The sequence below is a fragment of the Heptranchias perlo genome, chromosome 4 (genome assembly GCF_035084215.1).
Source record: "Heptranchias perlo isolate sHepPer1 chromosome 4, sHepPer1.hap1, whole genome shotgun sequence".
Taxonomy (NCBI): domain Eukaryota; kingdom Metazoa; phylum Chordata; class Chondrichthyes; order Hexanchiformes; family Hexanchidae; genus Heptranchias; species Heptranchias perlo.
In genome coordinates, this window is record NC_090328.1 from 58689350 (window position 1) to 58712327 (window position 22978).

The 22978-nt window shown below is 41.9% G+C and overlaps 1 protein-coding gene across 1 annotated transcript in view; it reads left to right on the top strand.

The window, feature by feature from the left end:
* LOC137320958 (aminopeptidase N-like) overlaps window positions 1-22978 on the top strand; it is a 127176-nt gene that overhangs the window by 19839 nt on the left and 84359 nt on the right. Inside the window, exons 3-5 of the mRNA XM_067982988.1 lie at window positions 11851-11987; window positions 12482-12608; window positions 19084-19238. Of these exons, the coding sequence (XP_067839089.1) occupies window positions 11851-11987; window positions 12482-12608; window positions 19084-19238 (419 nt within the window). The remainder of the gene's footprint in view (window positions 1-11850; window positions 11988-12481; window positions 12609-19083; window positions 19239-22978) is intronic.

Sequence of the window (22978 nt, forward strand, 5' to 3'; positions counted from 1 at the left end):
CTGAAAACCCTGAGAGGGAGGAGCCTGAAGACTGTATCCTGACCCCCAGTGTCTGAAAGCTGATGAGGGGGTTCTGTCTAATCTGGAGGCCTGTCTAGTCCAGGACCAGTTGTAAGGTGAGGTATTTTCACAGGTTCCCATGAAGCTGAGACACACAATGAACACTCAGTCTTGCATAAGGTTCACTATTGTACTTGGTCCCAGCATTCTGCCATTTTTAATCTTCAGCCATTTTTCGTTATTTTAAGGCTGCACCAGCATTTTACATCTCCCCCCCACCACCCCCCAAACCTCTCACCCCAGCAAATTAATCCCATGTTACACAGGAGCTGAGCTAAAGAAATGCCACTGTGTATTTAAAGGAGCTGATCCTATGTTTGATGATGGGGTCAGCACTGCAGGTGATCAATGGGCTAAAGTCCCACCTCTATGGTTCAACCCCAACATAAATGGCCCTGTGCATTTCTGTGGCTTCTGACTTTTTCTCTCTTCATCTCTCTCAGCTTAATGCATTTTCTAAAGTTTATAGAACAGAACATAAAAGCTACAAGTATGTAATCAGTACACTATCATTTTCTCTCTCTCTCGCTCCTTTTCACACACAGATGCACAGATATACACACTTTTGATATAAACTTTACCTGGATAAAGTTTTTATATTTTTCCTCTAAAATTTAATCAAATAATTTGAAAAAAAAAACTAACCAGAAACTGTTAGAAGCTTAAGAAAAATTACAGGGTGACAAGTTCACTTAAGTGGTTTTCACTGTAATTGTAGACATAGGGACCTCGACTTTCTTCCTTGAGTGCAACCCGGAAGTTACGCCTGAAATTGTGCCAATTTTACAGATGTCAATTTGCATCCAAGCACCCCCCCAATCCCATTAGAATACGCCCGAACTTAAACTGGATGTTAATGGGCGTAAATCAACGAAAACAATCGGGTCCCAAGGAAGTGCCAAACCCACATCAGTATATTTCTTCTTTGAGTGTTAAAATTAAAAGTTTCAACTCATTTCACCATCATTCATGCACCTCAGGCAGAGCAGAATTGAGGTAACTTTTCACCTTCGGGGTTTGAGCCTGGTTTACAAGTGTACTGGGGTGCAAGTGCAGAGGAAACTGCAGGCCAAAAATTTATAATGGAAAAAAGGGATGAAAGGAGTGGGAGTCATTTTCACCTCTATCACTTTGGCCATAAACTGGCACAGCAGATTGCCCACCTGTTATAGAGCCCACCCGATTTACATTTCCACAATGGAATTAAAAGCTGGGCAGGTTCTATAACAGGTGGGTGATCTGCTCTGCCAGTTTACCATCCAAGCAGTGAAGGTGAAAATTACCTTCAGTGACAATAAGAAATAAGTTTTTGTTGACAGGAAGCAATTTCTCTGTGCTCATTATAATAAGGTTTTAAAATGCCCACTAAAAAATTGCTCACTATTGCTCGTTAAATCATCTGCAAATCACTGAAGTGAAGCATTTACAGGATTTTGCAGCATGAGAAGAAATGAAAATTGTACATGAAAAGGATTTCTTCCAATATCAACTTTTCATGGGAGCTCGTAAGGCATCAAGGTAAAAACTGCTGTGCAGCAAGTAAAGGTAAAGTTAATGATGGTGTTAGTTTGGATGAATTCCAAATACAATATTCCAAATACAGTATTTCATAGTTGAAGTGGTACAAGATGAAAGAAGGCAGGCCAGGAAGATCGGTACGCTGGTCACACCTGTCATTATATCACCAACCATTATCGCAGGTCTTGGCACAGTTACTGCCAATAACCATGGATAACTGCCTCTACAACCTCCAGCAGGGAACCGAGTTCAGAGCTTTACCATCTGCTGCAAAGGCACCTGCATCCAACCTAGAACAGAGACACAGCAATGCAAATGGCAGGCACACGACCACATCATCTAATGTGATGGCCACACATGTATCAGAAAAGTGACTGATTTATTGTTCATGTATTGCCAGCACTTTTTATCTCCTTTCCCACTGAAGAGCAACAGGAATATGACATGGCTGCCCAATTTCATCACATTGCAGCAAATACAGAGGGTCATTGATATCTGCCATGTCGGCATCCTGACCAGGAGGTTCCTGCTCCCCCTCTGCCACCACCACTTGCTCCATCACATCTACATTCTGAGGGGACTGGTGTCACTTCTTCAAGCTAACTAACTGCATCATCAGAGCTATTTGTAACTGTGATTATTCTTGCACAATTGCATTGTGCTGTCTTGTTCTGGCCCACAGGCGGTGCTACCAGGATGCTCTTCCCAGTGTTTAATGATAGAAAAGGAAGAAATGTTGGAATGATATCCTCTCGACACACCTTCAAATACAGCTTGTATTATAACATAATGGCTGGGACTTTCCTCAGAGCTGCTGCCACTGTAACTTTACAGGAAACCCTATTCCCACCACATTCCTGGTAAAGTTACGGTGACAGAACGGCAGCACCTCTAAGGAAATTCTGAGCCAGTGTGCGTGAAAAGTCATGGAAATATAATAGAGCAAGGTCTAAAAATATGTTAATGGGGAAAAGATAAATAAACAAAATTAAAAATAAGAATTAAGAAATGGAGGAGATTAAACAAACTAACAAGTGAGCTTGAAATTAAAGCAAACAAAAATTAATATAAATCAATGAGAGGGCCAATGAAAAGGAAATGAGGTTTTAACAGAACAGAAGGAATGTAAAGGAGAAATAAAGGACAGAAATTAGGAAAAGAAAAAGAAATCCTGATATTTAAAAAAGGGTAAAACCACAACACTTTTATCTGCCAAAAGAGTCACAAAAAATCAGAAATAAAAAGTGTAATTTTGTCCCCCACAACCATCATTCTTTTGAGCAAATTTTTGTTCCTCTGCTCATGACTCAGGATACAGTATTACAAGCAAAATAAGAGATTGGAATAATCATGATAGGGTTCATTAAAAAAAAATCACACTCCCAGGGTGGTCCCTGACTCTCCAATGGTTGCATGTCAGGAATTCAGGTGCATACCTCCCATTATCATCCAGCCCAGTAATGGGAAGCATGCACCCAAATTTCTGAGATGTGCAGCCAAGGGACAAGGCTCCGGACCAGGAGTGTGATTTTGTGAAATTACTTCTGATATGTCCTCATTTATAGCTAAAAAATACACATGTTCCAAGAAGTTGTTTCTGTAGTAAAGTGATTTTGATTCTACTGGGTGCTTCCACCAATTAACCGAATGCATAAACGTGTATGGATATTGTTATTGTAGAGGGAGGGAGGGTTGGGCTCATTGAGGTGAGAGATGTCACTGATGAGCAAACCCAATCCATGCATCGCATGTACAAATTCCTTCTAATCTGTCGCACCAGTGGGGAAGATCGCTGTGTGGCAACATTGTAAATACATTTGAAAAGAACATGTTTACGATGTCACTACGTGTAGCGCCCAGAGCAATTCTTCTCCCTATGAGGTATAATATTCTCTTAGGGGTTGAATATCTGCTGCGTTTCCCTCAATCCTCCACGTCACATGGCCGAAGACCTGTGGAAGCCCCAGAGAGACAACATAAACGCTTAGACTATTTCTCTGGAGTTTCTGGGTATCTTCTGACAAAATTATGGTGGACAATGGGGCGAACCGCTGCTGAAATTCAACTCCTTAGTGCATTTACTGTGAGCTAAATGAAAGTTTATTTCTCTCCCTTTTTAGCGCACTCACAGAAACACACAAGTTTACTCAGTAGGGTTGATTTTCCCAGTATGCTCTGCCGTCGGGGAGTCTCACAGCCAGTAATGGGTACTGTAGAAATCAGCCCAGTGTGCAGTTTAGAATATGGACATGTTACAACTAACATACAACTGAGAAGCAAATCAAAATGTACCTGCAGTGTGCTGAGGCATGTATTCACTCCACCAATAGACATGTGAACACTAAATAATGCTCAGTGCATCAACCTCACTACCTAACGTGCAAATCGGAGTGATGATGGAGGGAGTAAGATACAGAAGGACCTCCATCTCTGAAGAGGTCCTTCAGTAGACAGGCATCAAAGAAAGCTGAAATGTCCTCTACAGTTCAGAATGGCAAGTTATAAATCAGAAAAAGGTCCAGCAGAGGTGGGAGAAATTCATTCAGGAATTAATGTGGTATTCACCCCACACCACATCTGAAATGATCTGCAGAAGAAGATGCCCAATTTGAAGAAAGGTGCCAAAGTAAGCAATGCAATTATTGCTAATTTTCTTTTACTACTATATATGGGTCTGATGGTCAGTTATCTTACATTCCTATAAATGGATATGGCTAATTATAGCAGCTGATAAAGATTGTTCAGTAATATTCTTATGCACATATGACATGGAAATCTTAAAGTACAGTACCTCACTTTGCTTTTCTAAAGTACTTGGCATTTTATTCTACTGAGCAATATGAAGCCAATTGTATTGATGTGCTATCCAGGCTGGGAGAAATGCCCATCAGCAGCACATATTAGGAATCATGGACACTCTCCCTGTGATTTTCTGTCCATTAGTTTGAATTATTTAAAATTCCAGCCATTTAAAATTGATGGACATAAAATCACACAGATCTGTGCTTCCAGTGAGTGAGGCTCTCTGCCCAGATTACGCATTTGTCATCCTGTCTATACATTGATCAATGTACACACTGTTGTGAGTTCTTTCCCTGTCTCAGCAAAATATCTTCTCATGCAATGCAACCTGATCTTTAGTTACAGAAGACAACAGCCTTCAGGAGCTGCCAGCAGGACAATGGTGGTTGCCTAGGGCATCTCAATTCCTTGCCTGCTATGAGGAGGCTATAATGGAGATGATAAGCTGTGAGGTCCTGCAAGGCCTGGGAGATGCTGAATCTTATGGAAACAACAATTCTCCAGGTTTATGCAAAGATAATTATATACATTCACTGTGCGAAAGGTTTTGACTCTCATCAGCTTAAAGTAGTGTTTGTGTTTCTGCACAAATTATAGCGTCTACAATCATTACAACAATAATATGCAGAACAATGCATATTTGCTCACCCTGAGACATCTTCTTCTTTACAGAAAGACCAGAAACCTTGTAAAATCAACCTGGTCCCTCAGCAACATCACAATCACCACAGCACTCTGCATTACTCACCTAACTTGAAGCAAACTCCAGATACTTCAGAGGGGTTTAGTGAGTTTGAGGAAGGAACGTAGGCTGAGTTACTGATGATGGATGAAGAAGGGAACCTGGAAGACACAGCTGGCTACTGCTGAACAGAGGTCCAGCATGGCTACAGGACCTGTGGGTTGCTTTGTGACTCAGACCTCATGGGACCACTGATAAATGGAGGACCCTTCACGAGCAGGAAATGGTGAACTTGTGTCATTGCAGAGATGATGTAAGCCTATCTAGATAAGATTGCAGATTTTATTAGTCAGTTTGGGCAGCATTATATAGCAAGAGTTGCTGGCTCTGCAGACCAGAATGCAGCATCAGCAGCATCTCAAGGTCATGGAGACCTCATGGGGCAAAAAGAACATTCTCAGATTAGCAGTGAGTGACAAGTGATCTCCAGGGACCTGTGCTTCATCTCCAGCTTTTTGTTCTAAGTAAAAGATGTGCATTTGGGAGTATATGGGAGAATATTCAAGTTTATTTATAATACTGAACTATAGTGAACTGTGAAAAACAGTGTGTGTGGATTAATGGCAGATGAAGTTTAACATAACAGTGACAAAAATGCTTCATTCTTGTCCAAGATTTAACTTGGTATTGGATTCATTAATTTTGTTGTGGTACATAAGGAGTTAAAAATAGTTTAATTCCAAGATTATACCCCGATTTAACTCAGTACATTGTTGCAATGATTAGTTTGCTTGAGGGAGGAGCTAAGTTACCCTATTCAAATACAAACATGCTGTATGATTTGCTTAAGTAAGTGTCTCACTGGTAGCTTTTTGAAACACACAGACGGTTATTTAAATTCACAAAACTCAGCTTACTGTTTCTGGGTTACTTATGAGTCTGCCTTTTTTCAAACCAATGAACTTGATCTGGAGTCTTCAAGGAGAGAGTGTCTGACGAGTACCCCTGAAGAGAATAAGCCAGAAAATGTCCATAGTTGATGGGAAAAAGATTAAAAAGAAACAACTTTGCAAAAAAGTAATTAAAGTCATAACTTTAGCAATAGAGTTGTGAACATTTATTTTCTATTTTTGATGGATTATCACACTGCAACAACTACTCTAAATATAAATGTTGTGCCTCTGCTTGTTTTATTAGTGTTCAATAAATTTGTTTGACAGTCATAGCGCAAAACAAGGTCTGGTGTAATGTTACTCCACTGCTTCCAAAAACAAATAGGGTCGTGTGGAGACATGGCATAGAACCTTTATCCAAAATAATCTAATAATATAAGGTTTCCTGTTTATTATCTGGGTGCTATAAATTTTATCTGGATGTCAGTTTAAGTAAAATAATCCTGAGGATGTAGGCAATAAGGGCTCACCTATGAAAGTAGCTTGAAATACAGAACCCAAAAATATATAGAGAGAAAGGATAAAAGATCACAAAAACATAACAGTACCAAAATGTGAGGTAGTACATTTTGGATGGAAGAATGTCAGATGGGAATGAAAGTCCGAACTATTCGATCCTGGCAAAGATAGAGTTCAGCTGGGCCAGTGAACAGGTTCACCTGCATGCAGGGAGGTTTCAACTACGTCAATGCAACCATCCAATTACTGTGTACCTTGCTCAAAATGAGAAAGAAGTATTCTGGTATCAGGACCAATGTGAAAGTAAGTGTATTTCTCAGTTTTGTTGGCATTTCTTGTGGGCCCCATCAACTATGACACAAATTTAAGTTGGGAACTTTTGCACCCCAGGGAGGTATATTTTGAGCATTGTGCACAATTATGCTCCTAGTATTTTGTGCCTAAGCTGCATGGCACACTTAGTTTGAAGATGGAGGTAACAGACAAGGAACAGCAAACAAATGCTGAGGTATCCAAGTCCTCTGTTGTTAGGAGCTTCCTCAATAAAGCCAGTAACGACAGTTGCAGAGGATAGTCCTAGTCTCCTGAGAGCCATCACCAGTGTTTCTTCACCTTCAAATAGTACAGGCACCATGGAATGCTGCATAATAAAGTGCATTGAGATGTATTTATGGTCAGAAACCATTTGAACATTAACATGGAAGTTCGGACTTCCATTCCCATCTGACATTCTTCTATCCAAACTGTACTACTTCGCATTTTGATACTGTTGTGTTTTTGTGATCTTTTATCCTTTCTTCTTGAAAGTCATTAAGTCATAAAGAGCCTTGATGTCTAAACAGGTTCCATGTGTGACTCCATCGACTCTAGTAAACCCTGTCACCTAAAGAAAACTCTGTACCCTGTCCAACCGATGCCTCCATCCACAGGAAGAGTAATGAAGGTGTTGTCTCTTGCAAACATAGTGGTTGTCACTTCCCTGTTGCAAGTACTGTGATGGACGTCTCCTGGGTGGCTTAGAAGGATATGGTGGCATGAAAGCTTCCTGATGTGGAAACCTTTACTCCTATGGGAAGAGCCGTTCCTGATCTAGATGTTCTGTGCAGGTTATTGTGTAGCAGCCTAACTTGTGAAGTGGAGTTGGTGAAATGAGGATTCCTTTGACACGTCCATGTACAGGTCCCAGGACAGTGATAGATGTGACCAAAATACATGCTGCATTTGTTTGCTTATCATAAACTACTCTTCTTCATTTCAATTGTGCAGCTTGCTTAGAACCCTTAAAGGTATATCTTTGTAAAGTTTCACATCAAAACCAGGGACAAACAAAAATAATTTAGCAAAATATGGGATGAGAAAATGTACCAAAGCTCATAAATGGAGGATTACCCGAAAACACAAAAAATGCATGAAGCAAAATCAGCCAACGGAATATAGACGTATAGCCACAGCACCCATTCACCCCCACCCCCTCCCCCCGCCCTCGCACTCCACTCCCCCACGTTTCAATGCACGAGCTCCTCGGGACTCCTGTAAGCTTGTTTTTTATGGGTGAAGCTCGCACTGTTGGCGGAGCCTCGGTAACATTCATAAAACTCAGGGTAAAAACTTTTAATAATGGAATCTGCATATTTTAATGAGGTCCCACATGCTGGGAGTGTGATTTTGTTACTCAGCCTTAAATCATAAGATCGGGTGCCTTGTGAATCGGGTGCTCAAGGTTTGGCAGACAATTTTCTGACCTGTGTCCACTCCATGTAAGGGCCACCATATCTCAAAACGCATAAACGGGGTGGGATGCTAAAGATCTTCGGGTCCAGGTGTATAAAACAATTAAACTGAGTGCATACATTGCAAAAAGTGGTTTAAAAGTCTAATGAATCACTATGCTTCATCACAAGTTGTACAGAATATAAAAGCAAGGATGTAATTCAGAGCTCTAGTTTGGAGCACGGTTTTCAGTTTTTGGCCTCCCACCTTAGGAAGGGTTTGGTCCAGTGATGATTCACCAGGATGATACCGGGAATGATATCACTTCGCTATGATGTGAGACCCGATAAACCCACTTTATTCCTCAGAGATGAAGAGGCCAAGAGGTGATTTGATTGAGGTATTTAAAATAATGAAGGGATTTGACAAGATGGTTGGGGAATGACTCTTTCCTTTAGTAGGAGATTCCAGGACAAAGGGACATAATAATAAAATTAGAGTTAAGCCGATTATAAGTGAATCCAGGATAAAAATCTTCTCATAAAGGGTTGTGAGAATGTACAATGCACTGCTCCAGGAGTTCATAGATACAGAGTTACTCAATGTTATGAATATGGAGAAATTGCAGGAAATTGTGATTAAAAAATTAAAGAGCTACCATGGCTAACAAAATGGAAGAACAGGTTCAATGGGTTGAATGGCCTACTCCTTCCTTCAGGCATACAATGTGTGAGCACAATCAGAGCATCTCCACTGATGACATTGAGGCTTTGACATCTATAAATCCAAGATGCAATAAAGACCAGTTCAGTAGAACTTCAAAACATATGTGGCACAACCATCGATGAAGGATTCTGGAATCTCAGCAGAGATCACTGGTCACCACAAGGACTGGGATTCCTACAGCAGCATGCCTGCAGAAGTAGAAGAACAGAGGATGCACCATCTTACTAATAGCTCCATCAGAGAAAGTGACAGGAGGACCATTCCAAAGCCTATTGCTGGCACACTGCAGAATCTTCTGGTTTTGGAACACAGTAGAGGAAGAGGATAAAGTACCAGAGATATAAGGAAAACTAAAAATAAATTAAAGGGAAGAACTTACTAGATTCAATGTAAGTAAAAAATGGCACTGGAGAAAATAATGAGACTGAAGATTGACAAATCTCCAGGACCTGAGTTTCCACCCCAGGGTATTAAAAGAAGTAGGTGAGGAAATTATAAATTCTTTCATCATGATCGTCCAAAGCTCTCTTGATAGAGGAATTGTCCCCTTGGATTGGAAAATTGCCAGTGTCACTCCATTATTTAAGAAGGGTGGGATAGAGAAACCAGGAAATTATAGACCTAATTTCTATAATTTAGGTCTATTTCTTGCAGTTTTAAAAATGAAGTCTCATTTAGACAATCTAATAAAGTAGAAAATGCTTGAAATTCATCGCTGGCCTGTGAACATTTGTAAAGAAAAAGATTTCAGGTGTAAATCTTTGTTAGAATGATTCTAAACTTGAAAATTTGTGGACACATTTTGATGAGCATGTACTCAAAACGCTAACTAGCCTTTTCTTTACAGATGCTGTCTAATCTGCCGTATATTCTAGCATTTTCTATTTTTATTTCAGGTTGCTAGCATTGGAAATGTTTTATTTTCCTTTTTGTCCCTAGCAGTGAAAGTACAGATATCTTTCACCTCTGACCCATTGTGATCCGAGCACCCGTAATGGTCCACTTTGAGGATCACACATGCTGGAAACACTGTGTTATAAATTTAGACTATAGGGTGTACAACTCAAAGCCCTTCAGAAATTGATTCTTGTGGTCCCCTCCTTGGCAGAGAATAAAATGTTGCTAAAAGTATAGGCAATGTATGTCTAATCAAGATTTTAACTGATCCTTCACTCAAAAGTTACACATTAACCCATAGATGCTGCCGAAAATAACATGGCAAACAAGTAGTGTTTTTAAAAAATGGATTGCCATGACCAAGTGATGTTAAAAAACAGTATTATTTGTTATCAGCCAATATGCAACAAAATAAAATGTTCAGCTGCTGCTTATGATTGGAAATTGATTGAATGTAGTGGCTCCAGTCGCTCTCCTTTCAGGATCTTGTATTGTGAGGAAGCACGTGTAAGACCTATAACAGCTGGCATGGTGGCGAACTTCTATTGCCACACGATCTTGGTTCTCGATGCTTGCCAGCAGATTCTGGTCTTGCTTGAGATGGGCAGCTTCAAGTAATTGCCCACACAATGACCAACTCTCATTGCACCAGAACTTCAGGACGTCTCTTAAGATTAAAGTGTGTGGTATACTTTGAGCCACGGCAGATGATGCAGATTTTGGGGAGAATGTGGGAAGATTGAACTGCTTGGTCAAGTCCAGAACGAGAACGCAGTATCCTTGTTTGCTTCTTGGCAGGCCCTGATGGCTCTCTACTCTCTGTGCATGGACTTGTAGCAGCTGCTGAAAATAGAGAGAAAGGGAAAACTCATTAAGAACATTGAATATGAAGAACAAGTCATCGAGCACTAAAATATATAAATCAAAAGATGAACAAATGAAAAGTGAGACTTCATTTTTAAAACTGCAAGAAATTGAAAACTTATTCATTCGCCCAAGTTTGTTCAGTTTTCATAATAAAAATATCAGATATATTTAAACATTCTGCCTACCTGCAACAGATGCAGCTTCATTCTTCTTCTTGGCGACTAAACCCCGTTTCTGTTTTGATGAATTGATGAAATACTGGTCGCATTTTCGATGGCAACCAACGATTTTAGGCATAGGAATGTTCCGTAGATTATGATCTTGCACAAAATATTTCGCTATTTCAGCCTGATTTCTGACCAAATCTGCCCAAATCTCTATACTACATAAAAATATTGTCCACGTTGATTCCGTGAATGGTCTGAAATCTCCACCAACATTAGAAATGTGGGCATAACACCTTTTGTTGAAGAATTTATCACTAGCAAATCGGCAATAATATTAAGGAATGTTTTTTGCATTCTGAAGGTTCTACTGTTGTTTGTATCAATGTGACGCATTTTTGTTTCTTTGTCACGTGCCATAACTCTCTAAAACAGCACTTCTCATTGGTTGATAGGATTCTGATCTACCAAATACATGATTTGATTGGACGAACGGGTTGATTCGATCATTCATTTTAGTAATCTAAAACAACTTCTTCCACTGAAAATTACATGAAAACGTGCAAACCAGTTACGCTGGATCAGTCGGAAGGATAATATCACGCCAGCTTCTGTGTTTGAGACAATTTCTTCCATCTCATTTTTAGTCATTGTAATGGCCTGACTGTCACAAATAAAACAGTCACCATCACAAAACATAGAATGTGGCAGTATGCCCAGAACATTGTGCAAACATGTCTGGTGTACCAGCTCATGTGCAATCATTGTGCTAATGGTCCATTTATCACCAGTGTATTTCTGCTTTGGATTAAGCAACAATGAATTCTTTCAGAGCATCAGAAGACCCAGGTTCCTATCACACCTGCTGCAAAGTCAGGCATTTCTTTGAAGCAAATCTCTCTGTCAGAGACGAAACCCATGAATAGTAACAGATGAGTCTGTATAATGCCAGCACTTTTACCACAGTAAAAGCAATAGGAAATTACTCAAGTTGAATGTTTTGAATTTTTAGATGTTTCTGAAAGACTGGAAGAGGATGGTACATGGAAAGTTACCACATTTAACACCACCGTGAAGATGTCTACCTATCTAACTGCTTTTGCTGTTTGTGACTATGATTACATTAACACAACTTACAATGACATCGAGGTAATTATCAATGATCTTAATATTTAATATTATTTCGATAAGTGTTATGTATATTTTTTTCCTTTGGAAATTTCGAAACAAATTTACCTCTGCTAATGTAAGCAAGTTATACTCAATTCAAGTTGATAATAAATTGGGTTAATGAACTGGATTAACAGCTTCTAAATTGAAGCTACTTTGAGGAAAACAAACGAATGAATGAAAGAAGGAAAAAAAGAAAGATTTGAATTTATATCACACTTTTCACGACCTCAGGACTTCCCAAAGTGCTTCACAGCCAATTAGGTACTTTTGAAGTGTAATCACTGTTGTAATGTAGGAAATGTGAGAAGTATGAATTGGAATACAGTTACTGGAGATAACAAATCAATCAGCGAGGACACAGAATTACATAAACTATACAGAGGAGACATTGCTGAATTTTAATATGAAATCAAAATTTTAATTAAAGATTACTTATAAATACTGTACTTTAAATTCAAATACTTCTTCAGATTCGTGTTTGGGCAGATAAAGAAGCCATATCGAATGGTGAAGCTGAATTTGCATTAAACATAACAGGCCCAATACTCACATGTTTTGAAGAGTATTATAATGTGAGTTACCCCCTCCCCAAAGTAGGTAAGTCACTTATTTGTATACTCTTATCCTATAGTTCTCAATATGGTCAAATGCAGCAGAACCTAAAATGCCTTGATTTTATATATGTATATAAAACCTACAAAGCGGTTGAAAAATGCAATTTAGAATCACAATTAGTTCACTATTGCAGGGTTCAGTGTAAGGCCAGCGTGAGGCCTGGGCCTTTTTAACTCTCGAGTCTCATTTAAATGAGTCAATCCTGACTCCTGCTCAAAGCCAGCGGGGATGACATGAAGCTCGTGGGAGGGAGCGGAATTTCAGGCAGCAGCTTTCACAGGTGGCTCTAGGACTGTGTGTAATTCGCGCGATGTTCTATTAAATACGCAGTTGGGTCTGAATTATGTCAGCAGGCCCCATCTTTTTATTGTTAATAAGGCAACTGTTAACCTGCAGTGGGCGCCTTCCCCGCTCCCTGAATTGGTGGGGTTAAAATAACGATGGTTAGCACCCAACCATCATTTTCATCACCGTTGGCATGTCAAGCGTCCAGGGTTAATTATCATAAGTTCGGAGTTCAAATCCTACCACAGCAAGTTGTGAAATTGAATTCAATAAAACTAGTAACTTGTGGGCTAGTACCAGAAAATGACAATGAAAACTGCTGGATAGTCGTAAAAATCCAACTGGTTCACTATTGTCATAGAGTCATAGAGTTCTACAGCACGGATAGAGGCCCTTCGGCCCATCGTGTCCGCGCCGGCCATCAAGCCCTGTCTAATCTAATCCCATATTCCAGCATTTGGTCCGTAGCCTTGTATGCTATGGCATTTCAAGTGCTCATCCAAATGCTTCTTGAATGTTGTGAGGGTTCCTGCCTCCACAACCCTTTCAGGCAGTGAGTTCCAGACTCCAACCACCCTCTGGGTGAAAAAGTTATTTCTCAAATCCCCTCTAAACCTCCCGCCTTTTACCTTGAATCTATGCCCCCTTGTTATAGAACCTTCAACGAAGGGAAAAAGCTCCTTAGTATCCATCCTATCTGTGCCCCTCATAATTTTGTACACCTCAATCATGTCCCCCCTCAGCCTCCTCTGCTCCAAGGAAAACAAACCCAATCTTCCCAGTCTCTCATCATAGCTGAAGCGCTCCAGCCCTGGTAACATCCTGGTGAATCTCCTCTGCACCCTCTCCAAAGCGATCACATCCTTCCTGTAGTGTGGCGACCAGAACTGCACACAGTACTCCAGCTGTGGCCTAACCAGTGTTTTATACAGCTCCATCATAACCTCCTTGCTCTTATATTCTATGCCTCGGCTAATAAAGGCAAGTATCCCATATGCCTTCTTTACCAACTTATCTACCTGTTCCGCCGCCTTCAGGGATCTGTGAACTTGCACACCAAGATCCCTCTGACCCTCTGTCTTGCCTAGGGTCCTCCCATTCATTGTGTATTCCCTTGCCTTGTTAGTCCCTCCAAAGTGCATCACCTCGCACTTTTCCGGGTTAAATTCCATTTGCCACTGTTCCGCCCATCTGACCAACCCATCTATATCGTCCTGCAGACTGAGGCAATCCTCCTCGCTATTTACCACCCTACCAATTTTTGTATCATCAGCGAACTTACTGATCATACCTTTTACATTCATATCCAAGTTGTTAATGTAGACCACAAACAGCAAGGGACCCAGCACCGATCCCTGTGGTACCCCACTGGCCACAGGCTTCCAGTCACAAAAACAACCTTCGACCATCACCCTCTGCCTTCTGCCACTAAGCCAGTTTTGTATCCAAAGTGCCAAGGCACCCTGGATTCCATGGTCTCGTACCTTCTTGACCAGTCTCCTGTGGGGGACTTTATCGAAGGCCTTACGGAAATCCATGTATACCACATCCACTGCGTTACCCTCATCCACACGCCTAGTCACCCCCTCAAAAAATTCAATCAAATTAGTCAGACATGATCTTCCCTTGACAAAGCCATGTTGACTATCCCTGATTAATCCTTGCTTCTCCAAGTGGAGACTAATTTTGTCCTTCAGAATTTTTTCCAATAATTTTCCTACCACTGATGTTAGGCTCACTGGCCTGTAGTTCACCGGTTTTTCCCTACTCCCCTTCTTGAATAATGGTACTACATTAGCAGTTCTCCAGTCCTCTGGCACATCCCCTGTGGCCAGAGAGGTTCTGAATATATGTGTTAGAGCCCCCGCAATCTCCTCCTTTGCCTCACACAGTAGCCTGGGATACATTTCGTCCGGGCCTGGGGATTTATCCATTTTTAGGCCTGCTAAAACCGCCAATACCTCCTCCCGCTCGATGTTAATATGTTCGAGTATATCACAGTCCCCCTGCCGTATTTCTATGTCTACATCGTCCTTCTCCATAGTGAAAACAGATGCAAAAAAGTCATTTAGAACTCCTCCTACATCTGCCGGCTCCACACACAGATTGCCATTTTTGTCCCTAATGGGCCCTATTTTTTCCCTAGTCGTCCTCTTACCCTTAATATACTTATAAAACATCTTAGGATTTTCCTTTATTTTGCTCGCCAGTGTTATTTCATGGCCCCTCCTTGATCTCCTAATTTCTTTTTTAAGTATGCCCCTGCACTTTTTGTACTCCTCTCGGGCTTCCTCCGTCTTTAGCCTTTTGTATCTGCCAAAAGCCCTCCTTTTTTTCCGAATCCATTCTCGTATATCCCCTGACATCCAAGGTTCCCTGGAGTTCTTGGAACCACCCTTGACCTTTACGGGAACATGTTGCCATTGTATGGTCTCAATCTCCCTTCTGAAAGACTCCCATTGCTCCGATGCGGATTTTCCTACAAGCAGCTGATCCCAGTCCATTTTGGCCAGATCCTGCCTTATCCTATTAAAATCGGCCTTCCCCCAATTTAGAACCTTAATTTCCGGCCCCTCCCTGTCCTTTTCCATGACCACCTTAAATCTCACCGAATTATGGTCACTGTCACCAAAGTGCTCACCTACTAGCACTTCTTCCACTTGGCCGGCCACATTCCCTAGAATTAGGTCCAGTACCGCCCCCTCTCTTGTAGGACTTTCTACATGTTGGCTCAAAAAGCTCTCCTGGATGCACGTTAAGAATTTTGTACTCTCTAAGCCTTTTACATTCTGAGTATCCCAGTTAATATTGGGGAAGTTGAAATCCCCCACTATTATTACCCTATTATTTGCACAATTTTCTGAGATTTGCCTACATATCTGTTCCTCTATCTCCCCCTGACTGTTTGGGGGCCTATAGTACACTCCCATCAAAGTGCTTGCCCCCTTTTTGTTTTTAAGCTCCACCCATATGGCCTCATTAGAGGAACCTGCTAATATGTCATCCCTCCTAATGGCAGTAATTGATTCTTTAATTAATATTGCGACCCCCCCTCCTCTTATACCTCCCCCTCTGTCTCGCCTGAAGATTCTGTACCCCGGAATATTGAGCTGCCAGTCTTGCCCCTCCCTCAACCATGTCTCTGTGACAGCAACAATATCATACTCCCATGTGTTTATCAACACCTTCAGTTCATCCACCTTATTCGCAAGACTCCTTGCATTAAAATAGATGCCATCCAGCCTTGCCCTTACATATTTGCCCTGTCTTCCAAGCTGACTTGTTTTTTTCTCTATATTTGGCTGCACATCACCCCCTATTGTAGCTCCACTCTGTATCCCATCCCCCTGCCAAGTTAGTTTAAACCCCCCCCCAACAGTGCTAGCAAACCTCCCCGCAAGGATATTTGTCCCGCTCTGGTTCAGGTGCAACCCGTCCGACTTGTACAAGTCCCACCTTCCCCAGAAGCAGGCCCAGTGATCCAGGAAACTGAAACCCTCCCTCCTGCACCAACTCTTTAGCCACGCATTCATCTGTTCTATCCTCCTATTTCTATACTCACTAGCCCGTGGCACTGGGAGTAATCCAGAAATTACAACCTTTGAGGTCCTGCTCTTTAATCTGCTACCTAGCTCCCTAAATTCTTGATGCAGGACCTCATCTCCCTTCCTACCTATGTCGTTGGTCCCAATGTGGACCACGACCTCTGCCTGCTCACCCTCCCCCTTGAGAATGCCCTGTAGCCGCTCAGTGACATCCATGACCCTGGCACCAGGGAGGCAACAAACCATCCTGGAGTCACGTTTACGGCCACAGAAACGCCTGTCTGTTCCCCTTATGATAGAATCCCCTACCACTATAGTTCTTCCACTCTTTTTCCTCCCAGCCTGTGCAGCAGAGCTACCCCTGGTGCCAGGAAGTTGGCTGCTGCTGCCTTCCCCTGATAAGTCATCCCGCTCAACAATATCCAAAGCGGTATATTTGTTTGAGAGGGGGACGGCCACAGGGGACCCCTGCACTGCCTGCCTGCTCCTCTTACTCTGCCTGGTGGTCACCCACTTACTTCCTGCCTGTACAACCTTTACCTGCGGTGTGACCATCTCACTAAACGTGCTATCCACGACGTTCTCAGCATCGCAAATGCTCCTTAATGAATCCATCCGCAGCTCCAGTGCCGCAATGCGGTTTGTCAGTAGCTGCAGCTGGATACATTTCCCGCACACATGGTCGTCAGGGACACCGGAAGGGTCCCTGATTTCCCACATAGAGCAGGAAGAGCATAACACGGGGCTGGGCTGTCCTGACATGACTTACCCTTTAACTAATTAATTCAAATTAAATGAATCCCACCAATTTCACTTCAATTAAAAGGTATACTCAAGGGCCCTTGCTGAACAGCAGTCCCCCACTACACAACAGAGACCCGAGAATCCACAAACTCTAACCTTAGACAAATTCAGCAGGAAAATACTCACCAGCCAATCACTTACCTCTTCCTTGGTGACGTCCCACTTGGATTACTTTTTGCTTCTTATTTATCTTAGGTCCAGGAGTTAAGTCCCTCAGGCCTCCGCTGCTCCCTTTATCGACTCGCCGCCGCTCCCGCCGCTCCAACCAGGTCCGCTCCTCCTCCGCCGCTGTCGACTTCAGGGAAGGGACCTGCCACCCCTACCCAGTCTGGCCTACAGTGTGACTTCAGTCCCACACTATGCATTTGGGGTCATTTTGACTTTGGGCAATAGAGTAAAACGGCCGATAGCGAATCGGCTGTCCCTTTTACATATTTCCCAATTTTCATTGCAATTGAAGTCAATGGAAATAAAAATCATGAGGGGTCTATAATGGGCGGCCGATTATCTGTCACTCGTTTTACACTAGCGCCCAAAGTCAAAATTTACCCCCATTGATTCTTAATACAACTAGGGATGGACAATAAGTTCTGCCTTGCCAGTGTCACCTACATCCCGAGAACAAATTAAAAGACATGAGACATCTACAAATGTAACGTGAGACAATTCTACAGCTGTAATTTGCTGTACACAGGGGTAGGCAGAAAGATACAAATATACATTTGAAATTCACTTTCAAATCACACATGGGTAAACTGAACACGACAGCAGCTTCAAAACTTTCTGAATACAAATATGACTCTTTCCCTTAGGCTGGTGTTACTTAGGAACGTAGGAACAGCAGTAGGCCGTTCAGCCCCTTGAGCCTGTTCTGACATTCAATTAGATCATGGCTGATCTGTATCTTAACTCCATCTACCCACCTTGGTTCCGTAACACTTAATACCCTTGCCCAACAAAAATCTATCAATCTGAGTTTTGAAATTTTCAATTGACCTAGCCTCAACAGCTTTTTAGAGAGGGAATTCCAGATTTCCACCACCCACTGTGTGAGGAAAAGGTTCCTGACATCACCTCTAAACGGCCTAGTTCTAATTTTAAGGTTATGTTCCCTTGTTCTAGACTCCCCCATCAGAGGAAATAGTTTCTCTCTATCTACCCCATCATTCCCTTAATCATCTTAAATACTTCAATTAGAGCACCCCTTAATCTTCTATACTCATTGCTTGACTATGCTTCTTGTTTGAAGATATTGGCCTTGAAATTGGTTTGCCGGTGGAAACTGGGCGCAGGAAACAATCCATATGCCAGAACGGGTAGGCCTGAGGTGCACCCAATATTGGGCCTCGGGCCTCACTTGAATAAGACTGGTGAGCTGCGGTTGCATGCTGGGCATTCCCGGGCAGCTTGCCAGGGAATCAGCATTGGATTTTGGGCGGCTGCATTGTTGGCAGCTGGCCTCAGGTAGGTCTTGGGAATGGAGGGGGTGAGTGAACGGGTGGGAGGAGGGTGATTGGGAGAGGGGGGACGTGCAAAGGGGGGCCTGAAACAGACGTTGGGACTCTTATTTGCTTATGCAAAGGGCCTAATGCCTGTTTCAGGTCTGGGCCATGGACTCCTCTTTTTCTGCCTTTACCAAAATGGGGGCAGTGGACTTCCAGCAGGAATGTGCACCACACACTTCCCGCCAAATTGGATGCTTTGGCGCCACTTTTAAGCCTGTAACGTGGGAGCAGCATCAATCAATTCCTAGGTCATTGTGCGCTATAACTTATTACATGACTTTGCATTGCAACTGACTCATTGTGTTCTTATCTTTTTAGAGATAATAGCATTGCCTGACTTTTTACCAGCTGCCATGGAAAACTGGGGTCTGCTGATTTTCAGAAAGGATTCACTGTTGTATAATCCGAAGGAGAAATACACCAGTGATAAATCATCCATATCCAGAATAATTGCACATGAACTGGCACACCAGGCACGTTTGCACAATATTTTCACAAATTAGACGTTTGTTGTAATAATTTCTGTTGGGAGTAAGAGGTAGTGGACTGTTCTGGGAACACTGCTACATTCTATGTTTTGTGATGGTGATGGTTTTAAAATTGTTGTGTGAGCCAGGCCATTACAATGACAAAATATGAGATGAGCAAATCAGTCTCACGCACAGAAGTTGCCATCATATTCTTACCCAGAACCCTGGAATAGTGAAGTAATTGTAATTCTAAAATCTTTGTAGGTTCCAACATTATTGAGGAACTTTATTACTCGTGTTGTGATTTACTGTGCTATCACTAAACTAGTTCCTGACTTTTATGCTGTCTTATGGGTCATTCACCCAACCCCTACAGTGGGTTGTCATGGAGCCATATTTGCTTGGTAGAGGTGGAGTAGCAGGAAGGTACATCAGGTCTGTTGACTGACAGCAGGTAGCCTGTGTGAACATCATTAAACACCTCACTGAAGCTCCCACCACTCACCATGCAGCCACAAGATCACCTGCCTGATCTGCAAATGAGAAACCTTTTGCATGTGTGATTGCAGTGAGGTTGGGCAGATCCAAGTACTAAGGATTTTTGGCCCCCTTCTCTTTGAAATCTGCTTGCTCCATTAATGGGCTTGTCTACATCATCCCATATTGTCCGTAAATAAGCCTTCACCTACAACGCTTTAGATCTTCCAATAAATGCACCAATATCACATTCCTGCTTCCCGATGAAAGATGCTTCCTAACTTTTGAAATAACGCTCTCTGCACCACATTGCCTGCGCTTTTAGACCTGTTAGTCTAACATCTGTTGTGGGGAAGTTATTGGAATCTTTAATTAAGGACAAAGTGACTGAGCACTCAGAGAAATTTGAGCTGATTAGAGAGAGCCAACATGGATTTGTAAAGGGTAGGTCGTGTCTAACGAACCTAATTGGATTGTTTGAGGCAGAGTAGGGATATTGGGTATGTATTCGAATTGGAAGGAAGTGACTAGTGATGTCCCACAAGGATCTGTGCTGGGGTCTCAACTATTTACTATATTCATTAATGACTTAGATAATATAATAGAGTGCCTTACATTCAAGTTTGTCGATGACACAAAGATGGGTGGCATAGTAAGTAGTGTAGACGGGAGCATAATATTATGAAGAGACATTGATAGATTAGGTGAGTGGGCAAAACTGTGGCAAATGGATTTCATCATAGGTAAGTGTGAGGTCATCCATTTTGGACCCAAAAAAGGATAGATCAGAGTATGGTTTAAATGGTGAAAAGCTAGGGACAGTGAAGATGAAAAGAGATTTAAGGGTCCATGTTCGCTAAAATGTCATGGTCAGGTACAAAAATAACCAAAAAGGCTAATGGAATATTTGCCTTTATATCAAGAGGGCTAGAATATAAAGGGGAGAATGCTTTACTACAGCTATACAAAGCCCTGGTTAGACCACATCTGGAGTACTGTGTACAGTTCTGGGCAATGTATCTTAGAAAGGATATATTGGCCTTGGAAGGAGTGCAGCGCAGGTTCACCAGAATGTTACCAGGGCTCCAAGTGTTAACCTATGAGGAGAGATTACATAAACTAGGCTTATGTAAGGAATCTTACAACACCAGGTTATAGTCCAACAGTTTTATTTGAAAATCACAAGCTTGTATTCCCTGGAATATAGACGATTAAGGGATGATTTGATTGAGGTTTTTAGGATTTTGAAAGGAATTGATAGTGTAGATAGAGAGAAACTTTTTCCGCTGGTGGGCAAGTCTAGGACAAGAGGAAATAACCTTAAAATCTGAGCCAGGCCATTTAGGAGAGAAGTTAGGAAACAATTCTTCACACAAAGCGTGGGAGAAGTGTGGAACTCTCTCCCACAAAAAGCAGTAGATGCTAGCTCAATTCATAATTTATATCTTAGATTGATAGTTTTTTGCTAGCCAAGGGTATTAAGGGATATGGAGCCAAGGCAGATAAATGGAGTTAAAGTACAGATCAGCCATGATCTCATTGAACGGCAGAACAGGCTCGAGGGGCAGAATGGCCTGCTCCTGTTCCTATGTTCCTATGTTCCTTTAAGTTGCTGCAGGCTTTTAAATCTTGCTGCAGCTCACGATTTCCCACAATGGATGAGTTCCCAAACTCAAACGTTTTCCACGCCAGGAGCTCGCCGAGATTATTCTAATAATTTTGATTTAGGAAGTATGCAGGAGAGCAGTGCACTACAGGTTGGACTTACATCGGGTTACATCGAAACTACAGCACAGAAACAGGCCATTCGGCCCAACTGGTCTGCTCCACAAGAGCCTCCTCCCTCTCCACTTCATCTAATCCTATCAGCATTTCGATCTATTTCTTTCTCCTTCATGTGCTTATCTACCTTCCCGTTTAATGCATCTATGCTATTTGCTTCAACTACTCCTTGTGGTAGTGCATTCCAAATTCTTACCACTCTTTGGATAAAGAAATTTCTCCTGAATTCCCTATTGGATTTATTAGCAACTATTTTATATTTACGACCTCTAGTTTTGGACTCCCCCACATTTTCTCTACGCCGACTCTATCAAACCCTATCATTATCTTAAAAACCTTTATCAGGTCACCACTCAGCCTTCACTTTTCGAGAGAAAAGAGCCCCAGCCTGTCCAGCCTTTCCTGATAAGGATATCCTCTCAGTTCTGGTATTATCCTTGTGAACCTTTTTTGCATCCTCTCCAAGGCCTCTATATCCTTTCTATAATATGGAGACCAGGACTGTGCACAATACTCGAAGACTTACACCTGATCGAAAAACCTAGGCTTACATATTGAAATTACTTATTATAGTTCAACATCAGTAACAATTTTAAATTGTCTTCTATGAAGTTTCTCAATAACACGTCTTAGTAAATGGACAATGCTCTTTCCAAATCTGCTGCACTAATAGGTGTCGAGATGTGTCTCTTGGCCACGATTGTAGGTTTTGGAAAAGAACCACATTGAGCTTCCCACGATTTAATAGTGCTGAGTTCAGCTGCCTTTAATTGGGAAATTTATCACCCCATTAAAAATCCAAAACATCTAAAAAATCTGGGAATACATTCATAATTCCTCCTGGAACTCAACTGGAACAGGGAAGCAGTCAACCAAATATTCCATTGCTTCCATCCAGGAGCATCACAGAGTCTGTACTGCACAGACTGGTATCTTTGGCTCAATGCCATCGTTTGATTCCATAAATGGCAAGTACAGGTGGTGGGTCTTTGGGCTCTGGCACAGAAAAATGTTTCAATGTCCATCAATGTAATTTGATGATAATTTGAGCTGGATGGCATTTTTCTTGAAAAGATAGGTTTTTAAAAATATAGTAAAAAAAATTCTGACTTTTCCTAAATTATGAAAGTGGGGAAACCTGTACTGGTAGCTCAATGGTGCATTATGGATTTTCAAGTTCAGAGTCAGATTTTTTGAGTGAAAAATCAATGAATTCCACAAAAATGAATTGCACTGGCAATTATCCAATAATACATTACTTCTGACTGTGGGACTATCATTTGCACACAGGAGTTTAAATACAGGTTTAAACACATGGGAGGGCAGGAAATCAGCCGGCTCCCATGCTGAGATGGACAGTAGGCTGGGTCTGTTGGAGGGTGGGCCGGGGGTTGGGGGGAGGAAGCAAACTCGGAGGTAAGGTCCTCGAATGGGCCGGCAGTGGGCCAGAGTTTTTTTGTGGGCCCAGCAGGAGCACTCCTACT